Below are 22,606 nucleotides of genomic sequence, written 5' to 3' on the forward strand. Positions count from 1 at the left end.
AATTTATTCAACTCCTTTATCTTTGTCTTCCTTGGCTTGTTCTGCATTTTGCTTGATTTCGTTCCTGATGTCTTCAAGAGTTCTTTATATTAGTCTTTTGTATTTTCTATCTGGTAATTCCAGGAATATACTTTCATCAGGAAGATTCCTTGATTCTTTGTTTTGAAAGCTTGTTGAGGTGATCATGGTCTGCTTCTTCATGTGACTTAATATTGACTGTTGTCTGCAAGCCAATCTGTAAGTTATTGGATTAGGTTATTTTATGTTTGCTTAATTTTACTGCATCCTAGCTTCTTGCTTTGTTTTGTTCTGATATGCCCAGATAGGCTGCTTGAGTGAGCTGGCTTGATTATTTTCGCCTTTGGAGCTATAACATCCTGTCACCAGATGGCTAGAGCTGTTACCAGGTATATGAACCTAGGAATCCATTCTCTATTCTTGTATGGATTCCACTCATGTGGCCAGGTGGTTGGTCATCAAGTGTGTGGTACAGGTTCTGTCCTACAGTCTTAGAGGGGCAGGGGTGATTGGTGTAGGTACACATATCTGGTTGCAGCAGGGGGTCATGCTCTGAGCAAGGCATGGGCCTTGGTAACTGTCCCCTGAGTGCCTGTGAGGAAAGTGGGTCCCTGTTCCCTAGAGTGCACACGTGGGTGGGTTCTGTAGCCGGACCATGCACACCCAATGCTTTTCGCTATAAAGACTGGGAGATACCACTTATCCTTGGACCCCTGTCATGGTTGGCTAGGTGACATGGTTGGAGCCACCAGTCCTTAGGCCCCTGATGTGGGTAAGTGAGGACCCTGTTTAATAGGCAAAGCAGTGTCAAACATCAAACACTTACCTTTCTACCGCAGAGTGAAACAGTTTCAGTCTGCCAACAAGGACTTATTCTCCTGAAATGGGCCCACACAAGACCATGAAGGGGTGAAAGGTATTCAATGTCTGCAGATCGTTTGTGCCTGGACAGGAGCTGCTTCTATCCTGAGCTCCCCAGCTTAGTGGAGCTGGCAGATTATCTTTTCTCCCAGTTGATAATTTATTGCTTCTCCAAGGCCGGGAGAATGGCTCAGGGTGCAGTGCAGAACCTATCTCCCTGAGGAAACCGCATCCAGAACACTATTGCCAGCCACGCTGTGGTCACTCCAGGAAATGGTCCCTGAGGTTTCCCGGAAATTCAGTTCCGGCAACTCCTCGCTGCTGCTGAGCAGTGTCTCCCTCCCCCTGCTGCTCTGTCTGTTTTCCAACTTTGCCTTTGACGTTCAGTGCTCTTAGCTTGTCAAATATATAATCATTTCACTTGTTTCTGTGGGTCTTTGTTGTAAGAGGGCTCACCAGAAGCGTCTGCCTATTTCACCATTTTGACCCTTTTTTTAAAAATAGTTTATTGTTTTATCAGTGAGGTTTTACACAATAGCTTAGATTCCAGTTCAACAATTTCTACACAGATTGTTTAGTGGGATTTGTTACAGTCTTCACAACTCATGAACGTTGTCAGTATTTCTGTTCTGGCTTTTCTGTTTCCATTAATCTAATTTTCCTGTCCCCTTACATTCTTACCTTCTCTTAAAAATAATTGTTGACCATTTTGTCTTATTTAGATGATTTTTTTAATAGACCACCGTAGTCTCAGATGGTATTCTTTATTTTGTGGGCCACTTTGTTATTTAGCTAAAAGGATGATGTCAGGGTCTAGTTTTTTTTTTTTTTTTTTAAACTTTTGATGAGGGTTTACAGAACAGCCTAGTTTCTCATCAAACAGTAGACACATTGTTGTATGACATTGGTTAACAACCCCACCACATGTCAAAACTCACTTCTCAACCCTAGGTTCCCTATTACCAGCTGCCCTCTTTCCTCCTACCTTCCAGTCCCTGTCCCAGGGATAGTGCACTCCTTTATTCTTGTTTTGTTCCATGGGACTGTTCAATCTTTAGCTGAAGTGTGAACCTCAGGAGTGGCCTCATTACTGAGCTCAAAGGGTATTTGGGGGCTATACTCTCAGGGTTTCTTCCTCCTCTGTCAGGCCAGCAAGTCTGGTCTTTCTTTTTTATTTGGAATTTTGTTCTACATTTTTTTCCAGCTCTGTCTGGGACTCTCTATTGTGATCCCTGTCAGAGCAGTCATTGGTGGTAGCCAGGCACCATCTAGTTGTACTGGGCTGTCTGGTGGAGGCTGTGGTAGATGTCGTCCATTAGTCCTTTGGACTAATCTTTCCCTTATATCTTTAATTTTCTTCATTCTTCCTTTTTTCCAAAGGGGTGAGACCGGTGGAGTATCCTAGATGGCTGCTCACAGGCTTTTAAGACACCAGACGCTACTGAGAAAAGTAGAATGTAGAACATATTCTTTTTAAACTCTGTATGCCAATTGAGCTAGAGGTTCCCTGAGACCATGGTCCCCACAGCCCTCAGCCCAGCAATTTGGTCCCTCAGGTCCATGTGTCTGTGGAGCTACCATGGTCTTGCCTTGTACAGGTTGTGCTGGCTTCCGCAATATTGTGTACTGTCTTAGCCTTCACCATATCTATTGTCTATTAAGTGTTTTTCCATCCCCACCCCTTTCCTGCCTTATAATCATCAAGTATTCTTTCTTTTTGTATGTAAACCTTTTCATTAGTTTTTACAATAGTGGTCTCATACAATATTTTTCCTTTTGTGTCAGACTTATTTCACTCAGCATAATGTCCATCAGATGCATCCATGTTTACTTTACAGATTCATTGTTGTTCTTTAGCATTGTGTAATACTCCATTGTGTGTATGTACCACAGTTTGTTTATCCATTCATCTGTTGATGGGCATTTATGTTGTTTCCATCTTTTTGTTATTGTGAACAGTGCTTCAGTGAACATGGGTGTACATTCATCTATTCATGTAATGACTGTTATCTCTCAAGGATATATTCCTAGGGGTGGTATTGCTGGATCAAATGGTATTTCTATCTCTGGCTTTCTAAGGAAGTGCCGTATCGTTTTCCAAAGAGGTTGTATTTTGCATTCCCACCAGCAGTGCATAAGAGTTCCGATCTCCCCACAGCCTCTCCAACATTTGTTATTTTCTGTTTTATTGATTCATGCCAGTAATGCCAGGGTGAGATGGTATCTCATTGTGGTTTGATTTGCATTTCTCTGATGGCTACAGATCCTGAGCATTTCCTCATGTGTCTGTTAGCTGCTTGAGTATCTTTGGTGAAGTGTCTGTTCATTTCCTTTGCCAATTTTTTAATTGGATTATTTGTCCTTTTGTTGTAGAGCTGTTGAATTTCTTTTATAGATTTTAGAGATTAGACCTTCGTCTGATTTGTAATAGCCAAAATTTTTTTTCCAGTCTATAGCTTCTCTTTTTACTGTTTTGGTGAAATCTTTTGATGAGCATAAGTGTTTCATTTTTAGATGATCCCAGTTACCTAGCTTATCCTCTGGAGCTTGTGTGTTGTTGGTTGTGATTTGTGTTCTCTTAATGCCTTGTATTAGGTCCTCTAGTGTTGATCCTATTTTTTCTGCTATGAACTTCATGGTTTTTGGCTTTATATTTAGGACTTTGAGCCACTTTGAGTTAGTTTTTGTATATAGCGTGAGGTATGGGTCCTGTTTCATTTTTTGCAGATGGACATCCAGTTTTACCAGCACCATTTGTTAAAAGGACTGTCTTTTCCACATTTGATGGACTTTGGGCCCTTGTCAAAGATCAAGTGATCACAGGTGGATAGATTTACATTTAGGTTCTCAATTCTGTTCCATTGGTCAATGTATCTGTAGCTGTATCAGTACCAGGCTGGTTTGACTACCATAGCTGTATAGTAAGTTCTGAGGTCAGGTAGTGCGATTCCTCCTACTTTATTATTATTCTTCAGTAATGCTTTACTTATCTGGGGCTTCTTCCCATTCCATGTAAAGTTAACGATAAGCTTTTCCATCTCTTTAAAGTACGTTGTTGGTATTTAGATCGGGATTGCATTGTATCTGTAAATTGCTTTGGGTAGAATTGTCATTTTCAGAATGTTGAGTCTACATATCCATGAACATGGTATGTTTTTCCATTTATGTAGATCTCTTGGTTTCTTGCAATAGTGTTTTGTAGTTCTCTTTATATAGGTCTTTTAAATCCCTGGTTAGAGTTATTCCCAAGTATTTTATTGTATTAGGGGCTACTATAAATGGTATTGTTTTTCTGATTTCCTTTTCATCATTCTTTTTATTGGTGTATAGGAATCCAACCAGTTTTTGTAGTTTATCTTGTATCCTGCTCCTCTGCTGAACCTTTCTTTTAGTTCCAGTAGCTTTCTCATGGAGTCTTTTGGGTTTTTTATGTATAGTATCATATCATCCCCAAATAGGGACAGTTTAACTTTGTCAGTACCAGTTTGGATGCCATTTATTTCTGTTTCTTGCCTTATTGCTCTAGATAGGACTTCCAACACAACATTAAATAGAAGTGGTGATAAAGAGCATCCTTGTCTTGTTCCTATTCTCAAGGGGAATATTTTCAGCCATTCTCCATTGAGAATGATGTTGGCTATTGGATAAAGGGCATCTATTGGTTTTGCATAGATGCCCTTTATTATGTTGAGAAATTTCCCTTTTGTATCTATTTTATTGAGAGTTTTTAACAGGAATGGGTGTTGGAGTTGGACTCTTTTGAATGCCTTTTCTGCATCGATTGAGATGATCATGTGATTCCTTTTTTTCCTTTTATTTATGTGGTTGATTACATTTATTTTCTAATGTTGAACCATCCTTGCATAGCTGGTATGAATCCTACTTGGTCATGATGTATTATTTTTCTGATATGATGCTGAATTCTATTGGCTAGAATTTGTTGAGAATTTTTCCGTCTATATTCATGAGAGATATTGGTCTGTAATTTTCTTTTTTTTTTTTTTTTGTGGTGTCTTTGCCTGGTTTTGGACTCAGGGTTATGCTGGCTTCATAGAATGAATTCAGAAGTATCGCTTTCGTTTCTACATCCTGAAATAATTTGAGTAGTACTGGTGTAAGCTCTTCTCTGAATGTTTGGTAGAATTCTCCAGTAAAGCCATCTCAGTCAGGATTTTTTTTGTTGGGAATTTTTTTTTATTACTTTGTCAGTCCTTCTCTTGTTATGGGTCTGTTTAGATTTTTAACATCATTTTGTGTTAGTTTGTGTAAGTTGTGTCTCTAGAAATTTGTCTATTTCCTCTAGGTTTTCCAATTTGTTGGAGTATAGTTTTTCATAATACTCTGGTATGATAATTTTTATTTCAGTTGGGTCTGTTGTAATGTCCCCCATTTTATTCCTTGGCCTGTGGTTCGTTGGTTTTGTTGATTGTTTCCAAGAACCAACTTTTGGTTTTGTTGGTTCTTTCTATTGTTTTTCTATTCTCTATTTCATTTATTTCTGCTCTAATCTTTATTATTTCCTTCTGGTGGCTGTGGGCTTTTGCTCTTCACTTTCTGTTTGTTCACATTGTGTAACTAATGTTTCAATTTTGTCCCTTTGTTGATGTATGCATATACTGCTATAAATTGACCTCTTAGGACTGCCTTTGCTGTGCCCTAAAGCTTTTGGTATGATGTGTTTTCATTCTCGTTTGATTCTAGGAACTTTTTGATTCCATCTGTGATTTCTTGTATTAGCCAGTGGTTTTTAAGCAAGGTGTTATTTAGTTTTCATGTAATTGATTTTTTTCCTTTTTCTTCCTGTTAATTTCTACTTTGATGGCATTGTGGTCAGAGAAGATATTTTGTATTATGTCAGTGTTTTGGATTCTGTTGAAGGTTGCTCTGTGGCCTAAGATGTGGTCTGTTCTGGAGAATGTTCCATGTGCATTGGAAAAGAATATGCACTTTGCAGATGTTGGGTGGAGTGTTCTATATATGTCTATGAGATCAAGTTGGCTGATTGTGCTCTTTAGCTCTTCTGTATCTCTGTTGCGTTCCTTTCTAGATGTTCTATCCTTTACTGAGAGTGGTGTGTTGAATTCTCCCACTATTGTTTGGAACTGTTAATTTCTGTTTTTAGTGCTATCAGTTTTATGTATTTTGGAGCCCTGTCACTGGGTGTGTAGATTTTTTTATGGTTAAGTGTTCATGATGAATTGTCCCTTTAGTCAGTATATACTGCCGTTTTTTGTCTTTTATGCTGGATTTTGTTTTAAAGTCTACCTTATCTGAGATTAGTTTTGCCACTCTTGCTCTTTTTTGGTAGTTATTTGCTTGATATATTTTTTTCATCCTTTGATTTTTAATTTACGTCTTGTTTCTAACTTGTATCTTTTGTAGACAGCATATTGACGGATTATGTTTTTTATCTGTTCTATCACCCTTTGTCTCTTTATGGGTGCATTTAAGCCATTTACATTCAGTGTAATTATTGATATTTGTGAGTTTACTGCTGTCATTTTGTAGTGGTTTTTTTTGTGGTGCCAACATTTTCTTTGTTCCTCTTAATCTCTGTGCTGAGTTCCTTTTGTTTGTGGATTTCTTTTTCATTTCTGTTTTTGTAGATTTTGTTTTTATTGAGACTTTATGTTTTTCTTCTATATTTGGATGAGTAGGTTTGTTAACTTTCTTTGTGGTTACCTTGAAATTTACCCTTAGCTTCCTGTGTTTGAACCAGTATATTATTACTTGGTATTGCCTTGACTTCCTCTCCATATACCTATATCTGTACATACACCTATACCGTTCATTCCCTCTTTTATTGTTCTGACGTTTTTGTCATTTATGGATTAACCTCTCTGGTTCACTGTTGTAATTGTTTTGGTTTTGGATAATCTTTGAGAGTTCATTTCCTAGGTTGGTATCTTGCTGGTACAATCTTGCATCCTAGATTCAGGCTGTGGTCTGATGTTGTTTGTTTTCAGACTGAAGGACTCACTTTCATAATTCTTGTGAGTTTAGTTTTTTTACATATTCCATTAATTTGTCTTTATCTGAAAATGCCTTAATTTCACCTTCATATTTGAATGAAAGTTTTGCAGGATAAATGATTCTTGGTTGGCAGTTTTTTTCTTTCAATGTTTTATATATGTCATCCATTCATTTCTTGCATGCATGGTTTCTGCCAAATAATCAGAGCTTAGTCTATTGTTTCTCCTCTGTATGTGACTTTTTGTTTTTCTTGAGCTGCGCACAGGATTTTTTCTTTGTCTTTGGTTTTAGTGAGTGTGGTTATGATATGCCTTGGTGTTTTTGTTTTGGGGTCTATCCTATATGGAGTTCGCTGAGCTTCTCAGTTGGTTATGGTATTACAGAAGTTTTCTGTCAGCAGTTCTTCAGTGATCTCTTCCTATTCTGGAACTCTGATCACTCACAAATTTTTGCTTTTGATTGTTCCCACATAATTCTCAGTGTTTCTTCATTTTTTTTCATTCTTTTTTCTAATTTTTCCTCAGAGTTGTAGCGAAATGTTTGTCAATTTTGCTGATCCTGTGTTCAATCGTGTCAAACTTGCTCCTCAGCCTTTCTGTGACACTGTCCATTTCTGAAGACTCGTTTATCTTTCGGGTTTCTGATTGTTGTTTTTGAATGATTGCTAGTTGTGAATTTATTTTGGTGTTTTGTTCCTGTATTATTTTTCTGAATTGTTCCATTTTTTGGGTCTGTATTTTCCATGAATTTGGGAGCTTTTTCCATAAATTGTCTATTTTTTCCTCATTTTTGTCTGTTTTATGCTTCAACTCTTCGATTACTCTGAACATTAGAGATTTGAATTCCCTATCAGGTAATTCTAGTGCCTGTTCTTCTACTGGAACATCATCTCTTGTTTTATTTTGGATGCCTACTGAACCATCCTGTCGTTTTTTTATATGTTTTGATATTGTCTGCTGTCTTTGGGAGATCCAGTAGTTATTTTCTGTTTCTTGATTGTAGATTTGTTCGTTTCATCCTGCTTTTTTGTTCTATTTGGTTATGTCTGAGCAGGCAGGCTGTGCATTCTTTGTTAGCTCATCTGCAGTTGTGGTACTTTTCACCTCCTTGTCCAATGTGCAGGGCCAGTCATTCAGCTGTGGTGTAGCAGGGGAGATCCAGCTGAAGGGGAGGGGCTGAGATGGGTTGTTTGTGGCAGCACTAGGCCAACATGGTGGGCCAGGAATCAGTGCTGGGCATGTTCCAGTAGGCTGTGCCTGTACTGCTCGGACATGTGATGCTCAGTGCATGGTGAAGGTAGCCAAGAAAGGGGGGCGGTTGTGATGTGTGGAGCTAATAGGGGTATGGGAAAGAGGGAAGAGAGGAGAGGGAAACAGGAGCCAAAAACAAAGAAACAAATAATGAAAAAAGAGAAGAGTGCTAAGGGAGCTTCCCACTGGAGTGCATAGATGAGAAACCAAGAAATGGAGAATAGCAAAAGAGAAAGAAAAAGGGAAAAAGAAGAAAAAATAACTAGATAAAAATTTGGAAAAGACAAACCCCTAGGAGTCCCAGAGTCCCTCCGATGGGGCTGCTCTGACTGGGGAAGTGGCTCCCAGATTGCGTAATTCATCCTGGCTAGAGCTCTAGGGGAATAGATATCACACAGCACCAGGTGTTCAGGAGACAGGAGAAGAAGATAAGTGTAGAGATACGAGAACTGAGAAATGGAGAAAGACCGAAAGGGAAAAAGAAAAATGAAAAAAAATGCCCCCAGGGATCCCACCGTCTGCACAGATTGGGGGAGTGGCTCCTTATCCTTGCAGGGCAGCCTCCCTAGAAAGGGCTCCCAAGCTGTGAAAAGAAAAAGAAAACAAACAAAACAAAATAGAACAAAGCAAAACAAGAGAAGAAAAAGTCCCAGAGCTCCCACTGGCGTGGTGTTGCAGGCCATGGAAGTGGTTCTCTAGTTCAGTGTGACTTCACAGCCTTTCAAGAAGAAGCAAAGATGGCACATGGTGGTAGGTATTCCTGATAGCAGAGGGGGAGTTGGTAGGAGGCACAGAAAAAACCAAAACAGAGGGAAAGAAACAACACCAGCTCAGGGGCCTGGCCAGTGGGGGCAGGACGAATCCAAGCAGTCTGAGGCCAAAGCTGTTGCCTCCCGGTGAAGAGACTGCAGCTGGCGGGAAGCAGAGGATGCCGGTGGGAGCTGGGGGAAGAAGGGAGGGACTAGGTGTGGGTGGGACCAATCCATACAGCACGGACGCCGCACTTTTCAGATGCTGTACTTTTTGGCCGGCGGAGCCACCTCATCCAGCCAGGAAGGTTGGAGGTAGAGCAGTGGGGAGAGAATGGGGGTTGGAAGGCATGTATCGCGGGTTACCTGGCGCCCTGTCTCCTGCTGGGAGTTCTGTGAAGCTGCTTTCCCGTGCTCCCTGTCAGCCGATGTCTGACAGCAGTTCAAGATGGTGGATCAATGCTGTGTTAGCTGATGGGGCCTTCAGCACATATCTCACCTTGCTCTGTGACCTCTGTCAGTTTCTAATTCTACTCAGTGCTTGGCTGAGTTCTTCATCTCTTCATTTGACACTTCAGGTTCCAGGAATGACGTTTGTCTCTGTTTTACTTAGTTTTTTGGGTCTTTGCTATGGAGGGATGGTGTGGTGCTTCTATCTGTGGTGCCATGTTGGCCTGTCAAGGTCTAATTTTGGTTCAAGGATTAAAGAGTAACTCACAGCAACAGTCTTGGGGATTCCTCCAATCTCATCCAGTCTAGTAAATGCCCCCCCTTTTTTTTTCTCTTTTGAGGAATTTGAGATCCTATTCCATATTCTTCTCTCATTCTGTCAGGGTGTATCTATCATGGCCATGATCAGAATGGTCAGTATTGCTAGCCAGGCACCATCTCACCTAGTTCTTCTGGTCTCAGAGTAGATGAGGCTGTGGTTCATGTAGACCGTTAGTCCTGTAGACTAGTTTCTTTGAGTCTTTGGTTTTCTTCTTATCTTTTGCTCCAGATGAGTAGAGACCAATAGTTGTATTTTAGTTGGTGCCTCACAAGCTTTTAAGACCCCAGACACTGCTCACAATACTTGGATGTAGAACATAAACTTTCTGAACTTTTTTATGCCACTTGACTGTGATGTCCCAAAACCCTGTGGTCCTAATCCTTCAAACCCAGGAAACCAATTTTGTGGGGTATTTGATTACATCTAAGAAGTGTCTGTAAATGTGACACCCAAGTCTTAATCCATAATCTCTATATTGTTTCGTTTTGCCTCTTTTGAGCTTTCTATAAATTTAAATATAACTGTATCTAGGTTCTTCCATGACTTGTTTTTTTCAGGATGCTTTTGAGTTTCATACATGTTAGTGTCTGTAGCTCTAGTCGACTCCTGTTGCTGTATAAGCATGCTACCATTGTATGAATGGGCGAGAATTTACCTACTCATTGTAGAACTTAAAGGATTTGGATGGATCAAGTGTAACTTTTGTTCTTGTGACTATTACTGCTCTTATTCTCTTCCTTCTTTTTCTAAATTCCAAGTGCTCTTGCACAATCACTCTCTAGTGATTTGAAGATCATAACCAATTTCAAATTTACTGAAAGCTGATATATTTGGCAGAATTTCCCTTCCACACCATGTGATAATGTATCTTATTCTATCTGCTTATGTAATGAAATAATTTCACTCTTGTATTCAGTATATAAAATGATACCTTACTTTCATTTTATTGTTCAAGTCACTTACACTACTCTACTACTGAAAAAGCTGTGCATATTTTCCCACTGTTAATTTATATCTCAGTTATTCAACCGAAAAATAGATTTTTTTTAATCTTTAGCATTCTTTACCTTTTTTTCTTTTTTGGTATGTATCAGTTACAGCCTCTAGGTAATGTTCAATAGGAATGGAATAGTGGGTATTCTTGTTTTTGTACTTGCTTTTACTAGAAAAGTGTCAACATTTTCAGTACATATGTTCTTTGATGTACCTTTTTTGTATATGCCCGTTTTCATCTTTTCCTACCTGACTATGGCCATAACCTTATGACATCTCCTGTTTTGGGGGCAGCCGATTGCCCTGTGACCTCAGTACTTTGAGTTCAGTATGTTCAGCTTTATTCTGGGATGGGAATGACTTCCAAGCTCTTTCCGTATTGGACCAACACCTTAAAATCTTCATTTGTGTTTTGTATCATTGCTATTGTATGTTTTCATTTACTTTCTTGATAATATTTATTCATGCTGCTGCTAGAAGTGCCCCAATTCACATGCTTTTCCTTTGCTGATGACTTTTCATTTTGTGAAGAACCAGTGCCTTCCCTTTCCTAGGAAACCCTGGTGGTATAGTGATTAAGAGCTATGTCTGCTAACCGAAAGGTTGGTAATTCAAATCCACCAGCCACTCCCTGGAAACTCTACGGGGCAGTTCTGCTCTGTCCTGTGGGGTACCACTGTGAATGAGAATCGACTCAACAGCAATGAGTTTGGTTTTTTGGTTTTCCCTTTCCCAGGTATGAAGGTCATTGATGCTCTTTACTCCTGTACCTATATGTTGGAACTTGTTGAAGTCAGTGAGCATCTGAAATCTATATGAGTGTTTGCAAAATCATCACAGAGCACTTCCTGATTTTTGGGATGGAAAGTAGAATTTCTTTTTTCTTAAAAAGCCAGATTTCACTGGGTAGTGTTCCCTTAAATGATTTTTTTGTCTTTCCCTGCATTAATTCACATAAATATACATAGCTTATTGCTTATCCCAACTATGGTGCCTTTTTTATAGAATTTACCATCACGTGACATTATGTTGTTGTTAGTTGCTATGAAGTCACTTCTGAGTCATAGCGACACTAGGTATGCAGAGTAGAACAGCTCCATGGGATTTTCAAGGCTGTGAGCCCTCAGAACAGATTTCCAGGCCTGTCTTCCAAGGAACCTCTGCGTGGCTTTGAACTGCCAGCCTTTTGTCTAGCAGTAAAGCACTTACTTCCTGCTCTAGCCAGGCAACTTGACACTATATTTTATTTACTCCCCACATTCAAAGAAGTTATGATCCATGTGCATCTGGATGTTACTGTTTTGTTCACTGCTTATGTGCTTTGTATGAAGTAGGCTCTTTGTCTATATTACCTAATTCAGGTTTAATACATGAAAGAGCCAGAGGTAAGGGCCTAAAGAAAAGCCGTCTCGCCTGCTACTCGGGGCTTTGCCAGGAGAAGGAGATCCAGGTTGTCCGAAATGAATAGGATGTTCTCCTTTATCTCCTGTCCCTACTGCCCAGAAGGGCTGTAGATCATCCCTATTGAGAATTAACAGCTAAAATAACAAGCACACTGTAGGCCTATGTACCAAGAAACGTTATCGGCAGGAATTGAGTCTTAGGCACATTGACCTGCATTCCAACTCTTTCTCAACAACATACCATTTGGGCAATATTGAGCATGTGAGAAAGTGTAACTTTCCTTAGCTATAACCTATTTGAAGCAATATCTGCTTAGGAGAGGCATGAGGAATGATGAGCTAGTGTGCAGAAAACTTTTTGCCAATCCCTTCAAATATTGTAGTTGCACAATAAATGCAACATTTTATCATGAATATCTTGTAGGAATGCCAGTTAGGATTTTTCATGGCTTTAGAACATGTAACCTGGCTCACTGCAGTGGATAGTTTTGAATGTGGGACTGGATCAAGGTTTTGTGTGACAGGATTGATTAGGAATGACCTTGACAAGTCACCTCTCCCCATAGCTTGTCTGTTCTACAGCTGCTCGCTGTTCAGTAAAATTGTAGCATCAGAAGTGCAGTGTAGCTGCCTTTTGTCTCCTCGCTGCATGTGGGAGCCAAAGAGTTGATGTTATTTCCCAGAGGCCAGTCCTATAGCCCAGAGGATGCCAGCGGTCAGGATTCAGGCGGTCATGCTTGTGTGCCTTCCCAGGGCTTCAAATGTGAGAAAATTCTGGAGTGGAGCGTCCACAGGGTTGGTGTGTCTCTGTTTCCTAGGATGCAAGAGTAGTGTAACAGTGAAATCCCCTGGACTTAAATGAATTTACTAGAAAATGTGAATCTTAACCTCTTGTTCATGGTCAGCAAACACAAAGGCATGCCGTTCTGGCTCTTCAGAGATTGGGCTCTTTGTCATTTTATAACATTAGCGTGTGTTTGTGTGGGTGTGTGTTTGTTGAAGGAAGAGTTACTAATAATTGCTGAACAGTAGCTTTCGGTCTCAAAGTTTGAAAATTGTCATGATGTCTGGATTCTCATGTTTCCTGTCTCTCACCTGAGCTGCATTTACCTTTTTGATACCCTTGCTTGTCTCCATGAAGGGACAGAGTGCATGACAGGGCAACCGTATAGTTATTTAAAAGTAGGTGACAAACGTAAAAATTTGTAATTCCCCAAAATAATGTTCTCTTTTTAGCAGATGGTCCTGTCAGCCCCTGATCACCTGGAGTTCTCTCAGAAAATACCACATGCTCCAGTCAATGGTTTGCCACTTTGAGCAGGCCACAGGACCTCACGTGGCTGATGAGGGGCAAAAGGAAAAACTGCCAAGTCCTGCAGTGTTTCCAAGTTGTTAGTATCTCATCCTTCTTTCACACTGTGCTCCATGTTTTGTTCAATATTCTGATGGTTCCTGTGCAAGGAGGTGAACATTTTTGTTTTTTTTTATAAGGAAGAGATGATCTGAATGTGGAAATAAGACTGTCTTAGTTATCTAGTGCAGCCAGCACAGAAATACCACAAGTGAATAGCTTTAAAAAAAAACAAATTAATTTTCTCACAGTTTAGAAAGCTAGAAGTCCAAATTCAGAGTACCAGCTCTAGGGGACGGCTTTCTCTCTCTGTCAGGTCTGGAGGAAGGTCCTTGTCTCTTCAGTTTCTGCTTCCTGATTCCTTGGAGATCTCCATGTGTCTTGGCATCTATCTTATCCCATCCCTGCTACTCCCTCATTTAATCTCTTTGATATCTGAAAAGAGATTGACTCAAGATACACCCTACATCAATCCTGTCTCATTAACATAACAATGACAGCCCATTCCCAAATGGAGTTATAACCACAGACATAGAGGTTAGGATTTACAACACGTATTTTGGGGGGACACAATTTAACCCATAACAAAGTCCTCCGTTGTAGAGTATTTCTGTAATTTTTGCTATGTGTTCTCACTGCTCTGGAACATAAAGATAGAGAGGAAGGAGACTGGAATTGGTCACAGTCAAACTGTGGAGAGAAGTTCATTGTGAAAAGTATTGTTAAGTCTATAAGACAGGATGCAATCCGTGAGGAAGTGAATGCAGACAGTGAAGGGATGAGGCTGATGGCTAAACCCCAGAGTAGGCCTTAGTAGAACACAGAACCCTGTGTCAAATCCCCATGAAATCTCAGTTCCCAGGACTAGTCAGACTGACCCTTCCGTCCACACACATTAGAGTACATGGTACCTTCCTGAAACAGAATATGTGGGATGTTTTAGGACGCGGTGGCTGTTGAGGATGTGTCTGTGGACTTTACACAGGAAGAGTGGGCATTGCTGGATCTTTCTCAGAGGAAGCTCTACAGAGATGTGATGATGGAAACCTTCAGAAATCTGGTCTCAGCGGGTATGGATACCTTCATTTTTTTTTTTTTTTAACGTATTCTTTAGTGACCAAATATGTCATTCTCATCGATGTTACTCCAGTATGTGGCCTGAGGAATGGGAATACATTATTAAACAAGAGACATACGGTCACTTACTGTCTAGAGCATGCATAACCCTAGCTTCCCCATGAATACAAAGCTGTTTTTTTTTTTTGGAGGGGTTTGGGATGTACTAAACTGACTTCTCATTTCAATTGTGGCTAAAAGCTTTAAGGCTCTTTAACTGTTGTTAAGTATGAAAGTTGACTTCAGGGGTTCCTTTGGTGCACAGAGAGGATATTTCTGGTCTGGGTCCTTGTAAAGTTTACTGTCTTTACTGCTAGTTTGACATGATTATTTTGTTATGAATAAATTCACACCTGCCAGTTTCCAAAGACCCTGAAGAACAAACTATTGCCTCAGTGTCAGAGAAGTGCTCATTGCTTATCCCTGTCTTCTCTCATGGTATACCTTTCTCCTTGGGCGCCATTTCAGCTACTTCCATTTGTTCTGCCAGAGTAGCAAGGGGAAGACCTGAGGAGATTGTAGAACACTCAGGGCCAGTGTATCGGGGGTGGCGCACCAGGAGGCAGGAATCCTTTTGAAGACCAGGCCTGCACAGAGGGAATGAGATTTGAATAAATCAGTTAGGAAAAGTCTCTTTTGGGTTAAGGGGTATGAACTTCACAGATACCTGAACTTCCTTTTCTGAGTTTCATCAGTCCTAACACCTGTGTTCATGGAGAAAGACTGTCCCCTTTTCCTCTTTTAGTGTTCCATGTACATTGCGTCTGGTACTTTTCAACTTTGCTCTTTTAATTGCACCCTATTTATGTCACCATCATTCTCAATCTTCATGGAAGTATTTCATTGTAAGTGGCTTTTTGACCATTGCCAGAGTACTGAAACAGCAAAATGTGTTAAAGTGTTTGTTTGCTCACAGCTACCTTTTGCCTCTAATTATTTTCTTCTTTGTTTTATATTGTGAACATCGCCTTAAAATCATTGGGTCAGTTTTTCAAAATCTTCATGATGAAGAAAAAGTGTCCACTGAAAGTATAATAATACAATTCATGAAAAATGACTCCTGGCCTTCAATGGTAGAAATCCATGAGTTACATGGCGTTCAAGATCAGGATAACAGCCAGAAAACACATGTCAGGTAAGCGTCATTCACTCGAGAGGCAGCAGTGCTTCTGGAGAGAGTTCTAAAATGGTGTCACGGCCTTACACTATTTATATACATGAGGAGCCATGGTGGCACAAATAGTTAAGCATGTGACTGCTGACCATGAGCTTGTTAGTTCGAAACTATGCAGTGCCTCTGTGGGAGAAATACCTGGCAATCTGTCTCCATAATAATTACAGCCAAGAGAGCCCTATGGGAGAGTTCTACTCTGTCCCTTGGGGTCACTATGAGCTGGAATTGATTTGACAGCACCTTCCAGCAAGAAAACAACTCTACAGACACAACACACACTCCACAGTTATGGACACAGGGTTAGTTCGCAAAGAACAGGTCCTTATGCAAAAATTGGCATTATGAGTGAAGGGTGGACTTTTTTCTCTTTTCAGACCATCCGTTTGTCTGATTTTTTTTTTTTTTTAATTTATAAAATAACCATTATGGAAGTAATGACAGCTAAGGTTCAGTGATATGGTGAATGTGACAAGTGTAGTTATATGTGTGTATGTATATAGGTATATGTGTTTGTGTATATGTTTATACACGCATGCACACACACACCAGTCATGCATTGCTTAACGTCCATGATACGTTCTGTGAAATAGGACCTTATGTGGTTATGTCATTTGGATGTTGTGCAAACACGTTATATTCAAGCATTCCTCTGCTTATGAACGTCTGACTTACATACAACCTGTAATTATAAACCAACTCCCATAAAACCTATTATATTAAAATTTTGAGGTACATGCAGTTGTTCCTAGTACCAAACTGGTGCTACTTTGCAGAGCACATCAAAACAGCATTATTATTACTACTGTATTATTATGATACAGATGTTTTAGTGTGTGTCTATAAAAAGCAGACGTGTTGCCATCAAGTTGATTCTGACTCATAGTGATCCTGAAGGACAGAGTAGAACTGCTCCATAAGGATTCCAGGGAGTAGTTGGTGGACTCAAACTGCCAGTCTTGTGGTTAGCAACCAAGGTCTAAACCAGTGGGCCACCAGGCCTCCTTTAGACTGTCGGGGTTTCTGAGCTCTATTATTACTTTGTGGGAGTACAGACATATAAGCCCTTGGACATTGCCTGAATGCACATTGTGCAACACTTGACTGTATGTATATCTCAAATCCCTTGCCAAGTCTGTTCCAACTCGACAGTGCCATTGGTTAGATTCGAACCACTGACCTTAAGTTCTAGGCAAGTGCTAACCTTTTGTGCCATCCAGGTAACATATATGTATATAAAACTAGCTCTAATATTGCATGTTACGGAGAACTTTCTCCGTACAGTATTTTCATAACTGTGAGTCAGATAATTGAATATTTGCAACATATGTCACTTATATAGAATTCTTAGAATGACCCCTATTTTACGAACTCAGCGAAATAAACATAGCATCTCTGCTAGATTATTTAATCTGTGAAACATGAGACAATTTAGGGCAAAAGAAACGTGTTTACAGTAAAAAATGGTAACAAATTTATATCCAACAGCATGCTGCCTATTTTTAATAGAAGGCATATGGTAGAGAACCTCTGTGAAAGTAATGAAGACAGTCAGGGTGGACAGACCTTCAGCTGGATTCGCAATCTTCCTGTGCTCAAAGGAACTCGTATGGAAGCATATCCTTCTGGATGCCTTGAGTGTGGAAAATCCTTGAGGAATCATTCATCGCTTAAGCATCATATCAGGTCTCAGTGTGGATGCAGTGCCTCTCGGTGTAAGGAATATGGAGAAGCCTGCAGTTGTCCTGCCTACCTCAGCACTCCAGTGAGAGCTCTTACTGGAGAGAAACCCTATGAATGTAAGGAATGTGGCAAAACCTTTTGTTATTCCTCAAACCTCACTGAACATATAAGAAGTCACAGTGGAGAGAGGCCTTATGAATGTAAGGAATTTGGGAAAGCCTTTGGTTGGTTATCAAACCTTACTACACACATGAGAACTCACAGTGGAGAGAGGCCTTATGAATGTAAAGAATGTGGCAGAGCCTTTCAGCAGTTCTCACACCTCATTTCACATATGAAAACTCACAGTGGAGAGAGGCCTTATGTCTGTAAGGAATGTGGCAAAGCCTTTAGACATCCCTCAGTCCTCACTGCACATACAAGAACTCACAGTGGAGAGAAGCCTTATGAATGTAAGGAATGTGGCAAAGCTTTTAATTGGGTATCTTCCCTAGCTGCACATGTAAGAATTCACACTGGAGAGAAGTCTTATGAATGTAAGGAATGTGGCAAAGCCTTTGCTTGGTCATCAAACCTCACTGCACATATGAGAATTCACACTGGCGAGAGGCCTTTTGCATGTAAGGAATGTAGCAAAGCCTTTTGTCATCTTTCAAGCCTCACTGCACATATGAGAACTCACAGTAGGGAGATGCCTTATGAATGTAAATAATGTGGCAAAGGCTTTAATCAGTTCTCACACCTCGTTGCACATTTGAAAAGTCACAGTGGAGAGAGGCCTTATGAGTGTAAGGAATTTGGCAAAGCCGTTAGTCACTCCTCAGGTCTCACTGCACATAAAGGAACTCACATGGAGAAAGGCCTTATGAATGTAAGGACCGTGGGAAAGCCCTTAGTTGGTCATCAAACCTCACTGCACACATGAGAACTCACAGTAGAAGTTGTTGATGAGTTCAGCGAGTGTAGCTGATTCAGAATCATGTGGATCAGAAATTAACTGCATAAGACTGAGTAAAGGAATACTATGTGGGAATATTGCTGATGTTTTAAGGTCCTACTTTCTGGATGTAGGCAACCGTTTTCCTTTCTCCTAAATTATTTAACTAATGGGCGTAGATATTGTATCTCTTGGATTAGAAGTTTTCTCTCATAACAGTTTTGTGACACTTCTGCTTTTGAGAAAGTGACCCATGACTGTTAATAGCTAATCCAAGGAGGGGCAGCTTGCCCTTGAGAGGAATGCTTAGTATGTTTTAAACAGATTAACTGAAGACCTCCACCAGGAGAGGTCCATCCTATATTACCTTGTTAATCATGTATTCTTTGATGAAAATCTGGTTGTCATGTGTGATTTTTCTATACCTTGTTTCCTCTAGACAAACTTTGTGTGCTCCTTATGGATATGTTTTTTATGTAATGGATCCAACTATACTAGTTTAATTGCTGCCTTTCCAAATGACAGTGAGTTTACGTGGGCAGTCCCTTGTTTAGATCCCTGGTGAATGCACGGGCAACACATTTTGAGAATTTAAAAGTTACCTCTAGATATTCATGGTAATGATGCTGGTAAATATCAAAAAGGTAATATTAAATTGTTACACAATATAAAACCAAACTTAAAAAGAAACAATGCTCAGGGTAGTGTTGGTAGCTTTCATTCCTGTTATGGTAGAGTTAAATTGGAAAAAAAAAACTGTTTAAGAAATTTACCAATTATTATGGGACAAATGACAGATGGAGTTGCTGATGAGATAAAAACAAAACAGGTGCCATGAGATAACAAAATAGCCTTAAATTTTTAGCCCAAGGGTAATCTGTACTGTGGTAAATACCTTTTGTTGTATTGAGAAAAATATCAAGAGAAACAGAATATACATAGAATTAGAAAACAAGCTACTTGAGTACACACTATAACATGCTTACAAACACCAGGTTTATTGGGTTAGTTACCATCAAGAATAAATTTATTAGCTAAATCACTATTGCAAGAAATAATAATATTCTTGGTCTGCATCTTGATAGGATTAGACATAATAAAGCTTATCTTCTTTACACACTAAAATGTTGATGTACATTGAGTCTTCACTTCGGAAAGGGAATTGATGGGAACATTGCTGTTACTTAAGATCCTGATGAAGAACGAGATGGTATGTGGTGGAAAACCAGCGCCATGAATTTAAAGAGCCTCCCATGGCCACCATTTAAGGGCTGGACTAAGTCCAGGTATTAATCATCAATGCATTATCTCCAATCTGTGATCAACAGAAAAAAATGAATCAGGAGTTAATATTGGAGCCATTATTCCCTTTCCTTGAGATTAAAGAATGTGACCCAGCCAAGGCTTTGCTGAGACTGCTTAGGCTCAGTCCCTAGGCTAGAGTGGAGCCCTGCACTGAGGGCAGTCCAAGGCTGAGCCCTGGCTCCAGATGGAGCCCCAACCCCAGGATGAGCTTAGTCCCCAAGCCAAGACCTGACCCCAGGCCGAGACCTGACCCTAGACCGAGCCTCACCCGCCCCCAGGCTGAGACCTGACCACAGGCTGAGACCCAACCCCAGGCTGAGCCCTGACTCTGATGCCAGACTTGGCAAGGAAACAACCAACAATACTCTTGTGGCTTTTGTCCAACCAGGGGCTGAAATCAGCTATGTCCCTGTTGTAGGGCCTGAGGTCAGCATTTAGACACCACTGGATGCCTTGAGGGACAGGGGCAAGGCCCCCTCCAGTTGTACTCTTTCCTGGTTTGTGCTGGTCCTGGCCTGGGCTCGTCACCCATCCTAACATTGATTCCAGTGGCATCTGGGGGGGATGCCTTTGTCCCTGCCCAGGGGATCCTTGGATCTTGGGGGCCCCTCAGAGAGGGCCTAGCAGTGCTGGGCCGGTACGGGGACCAGCACCTTCTACGAGGGAATCGCATTCCAGGTTGCGGGGGTCTACAGAAGCCCCATGAGGCAGTTTCTCAAACTTTTCACACCGACAAGCCTGTGGAGTTGAGTGCCATCAGTTTTAGAACACCGTAAGTGACAGCCTCTGACACTGATAATGATGCTGACAGTGGCACTGGTAATAGCTCCACATCTGCAGGAAGGAAGGTCTTTCCATCTTCCGGAGGTGCTGGGCTGAGGGCCGGACACAGGCTGGCTCCCTAGGGCTGCGTAACAAACAGTCCCAAATTAGTGGCTGAAACACCTGCCCTTTATTATGTCTCGGGCTTTGTGGATCAGGAATCCAGCCATCAGCTGGGCTGCTGGGGGTCAAAAGTGCTCCCCCCAAGGCCTGGCATCTGGGGCCCTCCCTGCTGGGCACTGGCCAAGGGTCACTTTGGTCCTCCATGGCTCCCTCCCCCGACTTTATTCCTTCACAGGGGGTTCCTTCTCATTGTCTGGGTGCTGCTAAGTTTAAAGCCCTCACTCACAGTGGCCAGCCAAGAGGAATGGCCGTGCGTATCTGTCCATTTTGAGATGATTTAAATTTTTCAGAAACATTGCAAGGACAGTACAAAACTCCTAATCCTGTCGCCCAGTTTCCCCAGCTGTCACATTTGACCACGTGTGCTCCCCATCTGTACCTTGGTCTTGTCTGTGCTCGTGTCTGTTTCTGTATCATCTGTCTATAAACAGACAGTTGCCACGGAGTCACCGTGACTCATGGCGGCCCCATGAGTGTCAGAGTAGAGCTGTGCTCCATACGGTTTTCAGTGGCTGATTTTCTGGAAGGCGATCACAGGCCTTTCTTCCGAGGTGTCTCTGGTTGGACTCAAACCACTAATCTTCTGGTTAGCAGTGAGTGTTGGAACTGTTTGCCCTCCCAGGGACAATATCTACCTCTGTCTTTCTCTTGTAGCTTCTAGGCCCACTCAATGGACAGAGCTAGGAAATAGACGTAGGCAAATACAAATGCTTCTAAGGAGCATTCTGGTTGTACTTTTTCTAAGACAGGTTTGTTTGTTCTTTTGGCAGTCCATGGCATATTCAATATTCTTTGCCAACACCACAGTTCAAAAGCGTCAGTTCCTTTCACATGCATATGATCCGATTGAAAATACCATGGCTTGGGTCAGGCACATCTTAGTCTTCAAGGTGACATCTTTGCTTTTCAACACTTTGAAGAGGTCTTTTGCAGCAGATTTGCCCAGTGCAACACGTCTTTTGATTTCTTGACTGCTGCATCCATGGGTGTTGATTGTTGGTCCAAGTAAAATGAAATCCATGACACATTCAATCTTTTCTCCATTTATCATGATGTTTCTTATTGGTCCAGTTGTGAGGATTTTTGTTTTCTTTATGTTGAAGTGCAATCTATAATGAAGGCTGTGGTCTTTGATCTTCATTAGTTTTTCAAGTCCTTTTCACTTTCAGCAAGCAAGGTTGTGTCATCTGCATAATGCAGGTTGTTAATGAGTCCATCACCAATCCTGATGACCCATTCTTCATACAGTCCAGCTTCTCAGATTATTTGCTCAGCATAAAGATTGAATAAGTATGGTGAAAGATACAACCCTGACCCACACCTTTCCTGACTTTAAACCACGCAGTGTCCCCTTGTTCTGTTCAAATGACTACCTTTTCATTTATGTACAGGTTCCTCATAAGCACATTTAAGTGTTCTGGAATTCCCATTGTTTTCAACACTATCCATAATTTGTTATGATCCACAGTCTAATACCTATGCGTAGTCAATAAAACACAGGTAAATATCTTTCTGGTCTCTGCTTTCAGCCAGGATCCATCTGACATCAGCAATGACATCTCTTGTTCCACATCCTCTTCTGACTCTGACTTGAATTTCTGGCAGCTCCCTGTCAATGTACTGCTGCAACCACTTTTGAATGATCTTCAGCAAATTTTACTTGCATGTGATATTAATGATATTGTTCAGTAATTTCCTCATTTGGTCGTTGACTCACCTTTCTTTGGAATAGGCATAAATGTGGTTCTCTTCCAGTCGGTTGGCCAGGTAGCTGTCTCCCAAATTTCTTGGCAGAGATGAGTGACCACTGCCAGTGCTACATCCATTTATTGAAACATCTCAATTGATATTCCATCAGTTCCTGGAGCCTTGTTTTTTGTCAACATCTTCAGTGCAGCTTGGACTTCTTCCTTCAATATCACTGGTTCTTGATCATATGCTACCTCCTGAAATGGTTGAACACTGACCAATTATTTCTGGTATAGTGACTCCGTGTATTCCTTCTGTCTTTTGATACTTCCTGCATCTTTCAGTATTTTGCTCATAGAATCCTTCACTATTGCGACTTGAGGCTCCAAT

General features: G+C 40.9%; 1 protein-coding gene across 8 annotated transcripts in view; it reads left to right on the forward strand.

Moving 5' to 3' along the window:
* LOC126082770 (zinc finger protein 699-like) overlaps positions 1-22,606 on the forward strand; it is a 199,083-nt gene that overhangs the window by 78,506 nt on the left and 97,971 nt on the right. For 2 of the 8 annotated variants that reach the window (XM_049895723.1, XM_049895722.1), the window contains exons 2-4: positions 14,314-14,440; positions 15,474-15,621; positions 17,146-21,368. The exons of the other annotated variants lie outside the window; for them this stretch is intronic. In XM_049895723.1, the coding sequence (XP_049751680.1) occupies positions 14,314-14,440; positions 15,474-15,621; positions 17,146-18,052 (1,182 nt within the window). In that variant the 3' untranslated portion in view covers positions 18,053-21,368. Of the gene's footprint in view, positions 1-14,313; positions 14,441-15,473; positions 15,622-17,145; positions 21,369-22,606 lie in introns of those variants that run through there. 8 annotated transcript variants of the gene reach the window in all.

Source organism: Elephas maximus, chromosome 9, assembly GCF_024166365.1.
Source record: "Elephas maximus indicus isolate mEleMax1 chromosome 9, mEleMax1 primary haplotype, whole genome shotgun sequence".
Lineage (NCBI taxonomy): Eukaryota > Metazoa > Chordata > Mammalia > Proboscidea > Elephantidae > Elephas > Elephas maximus.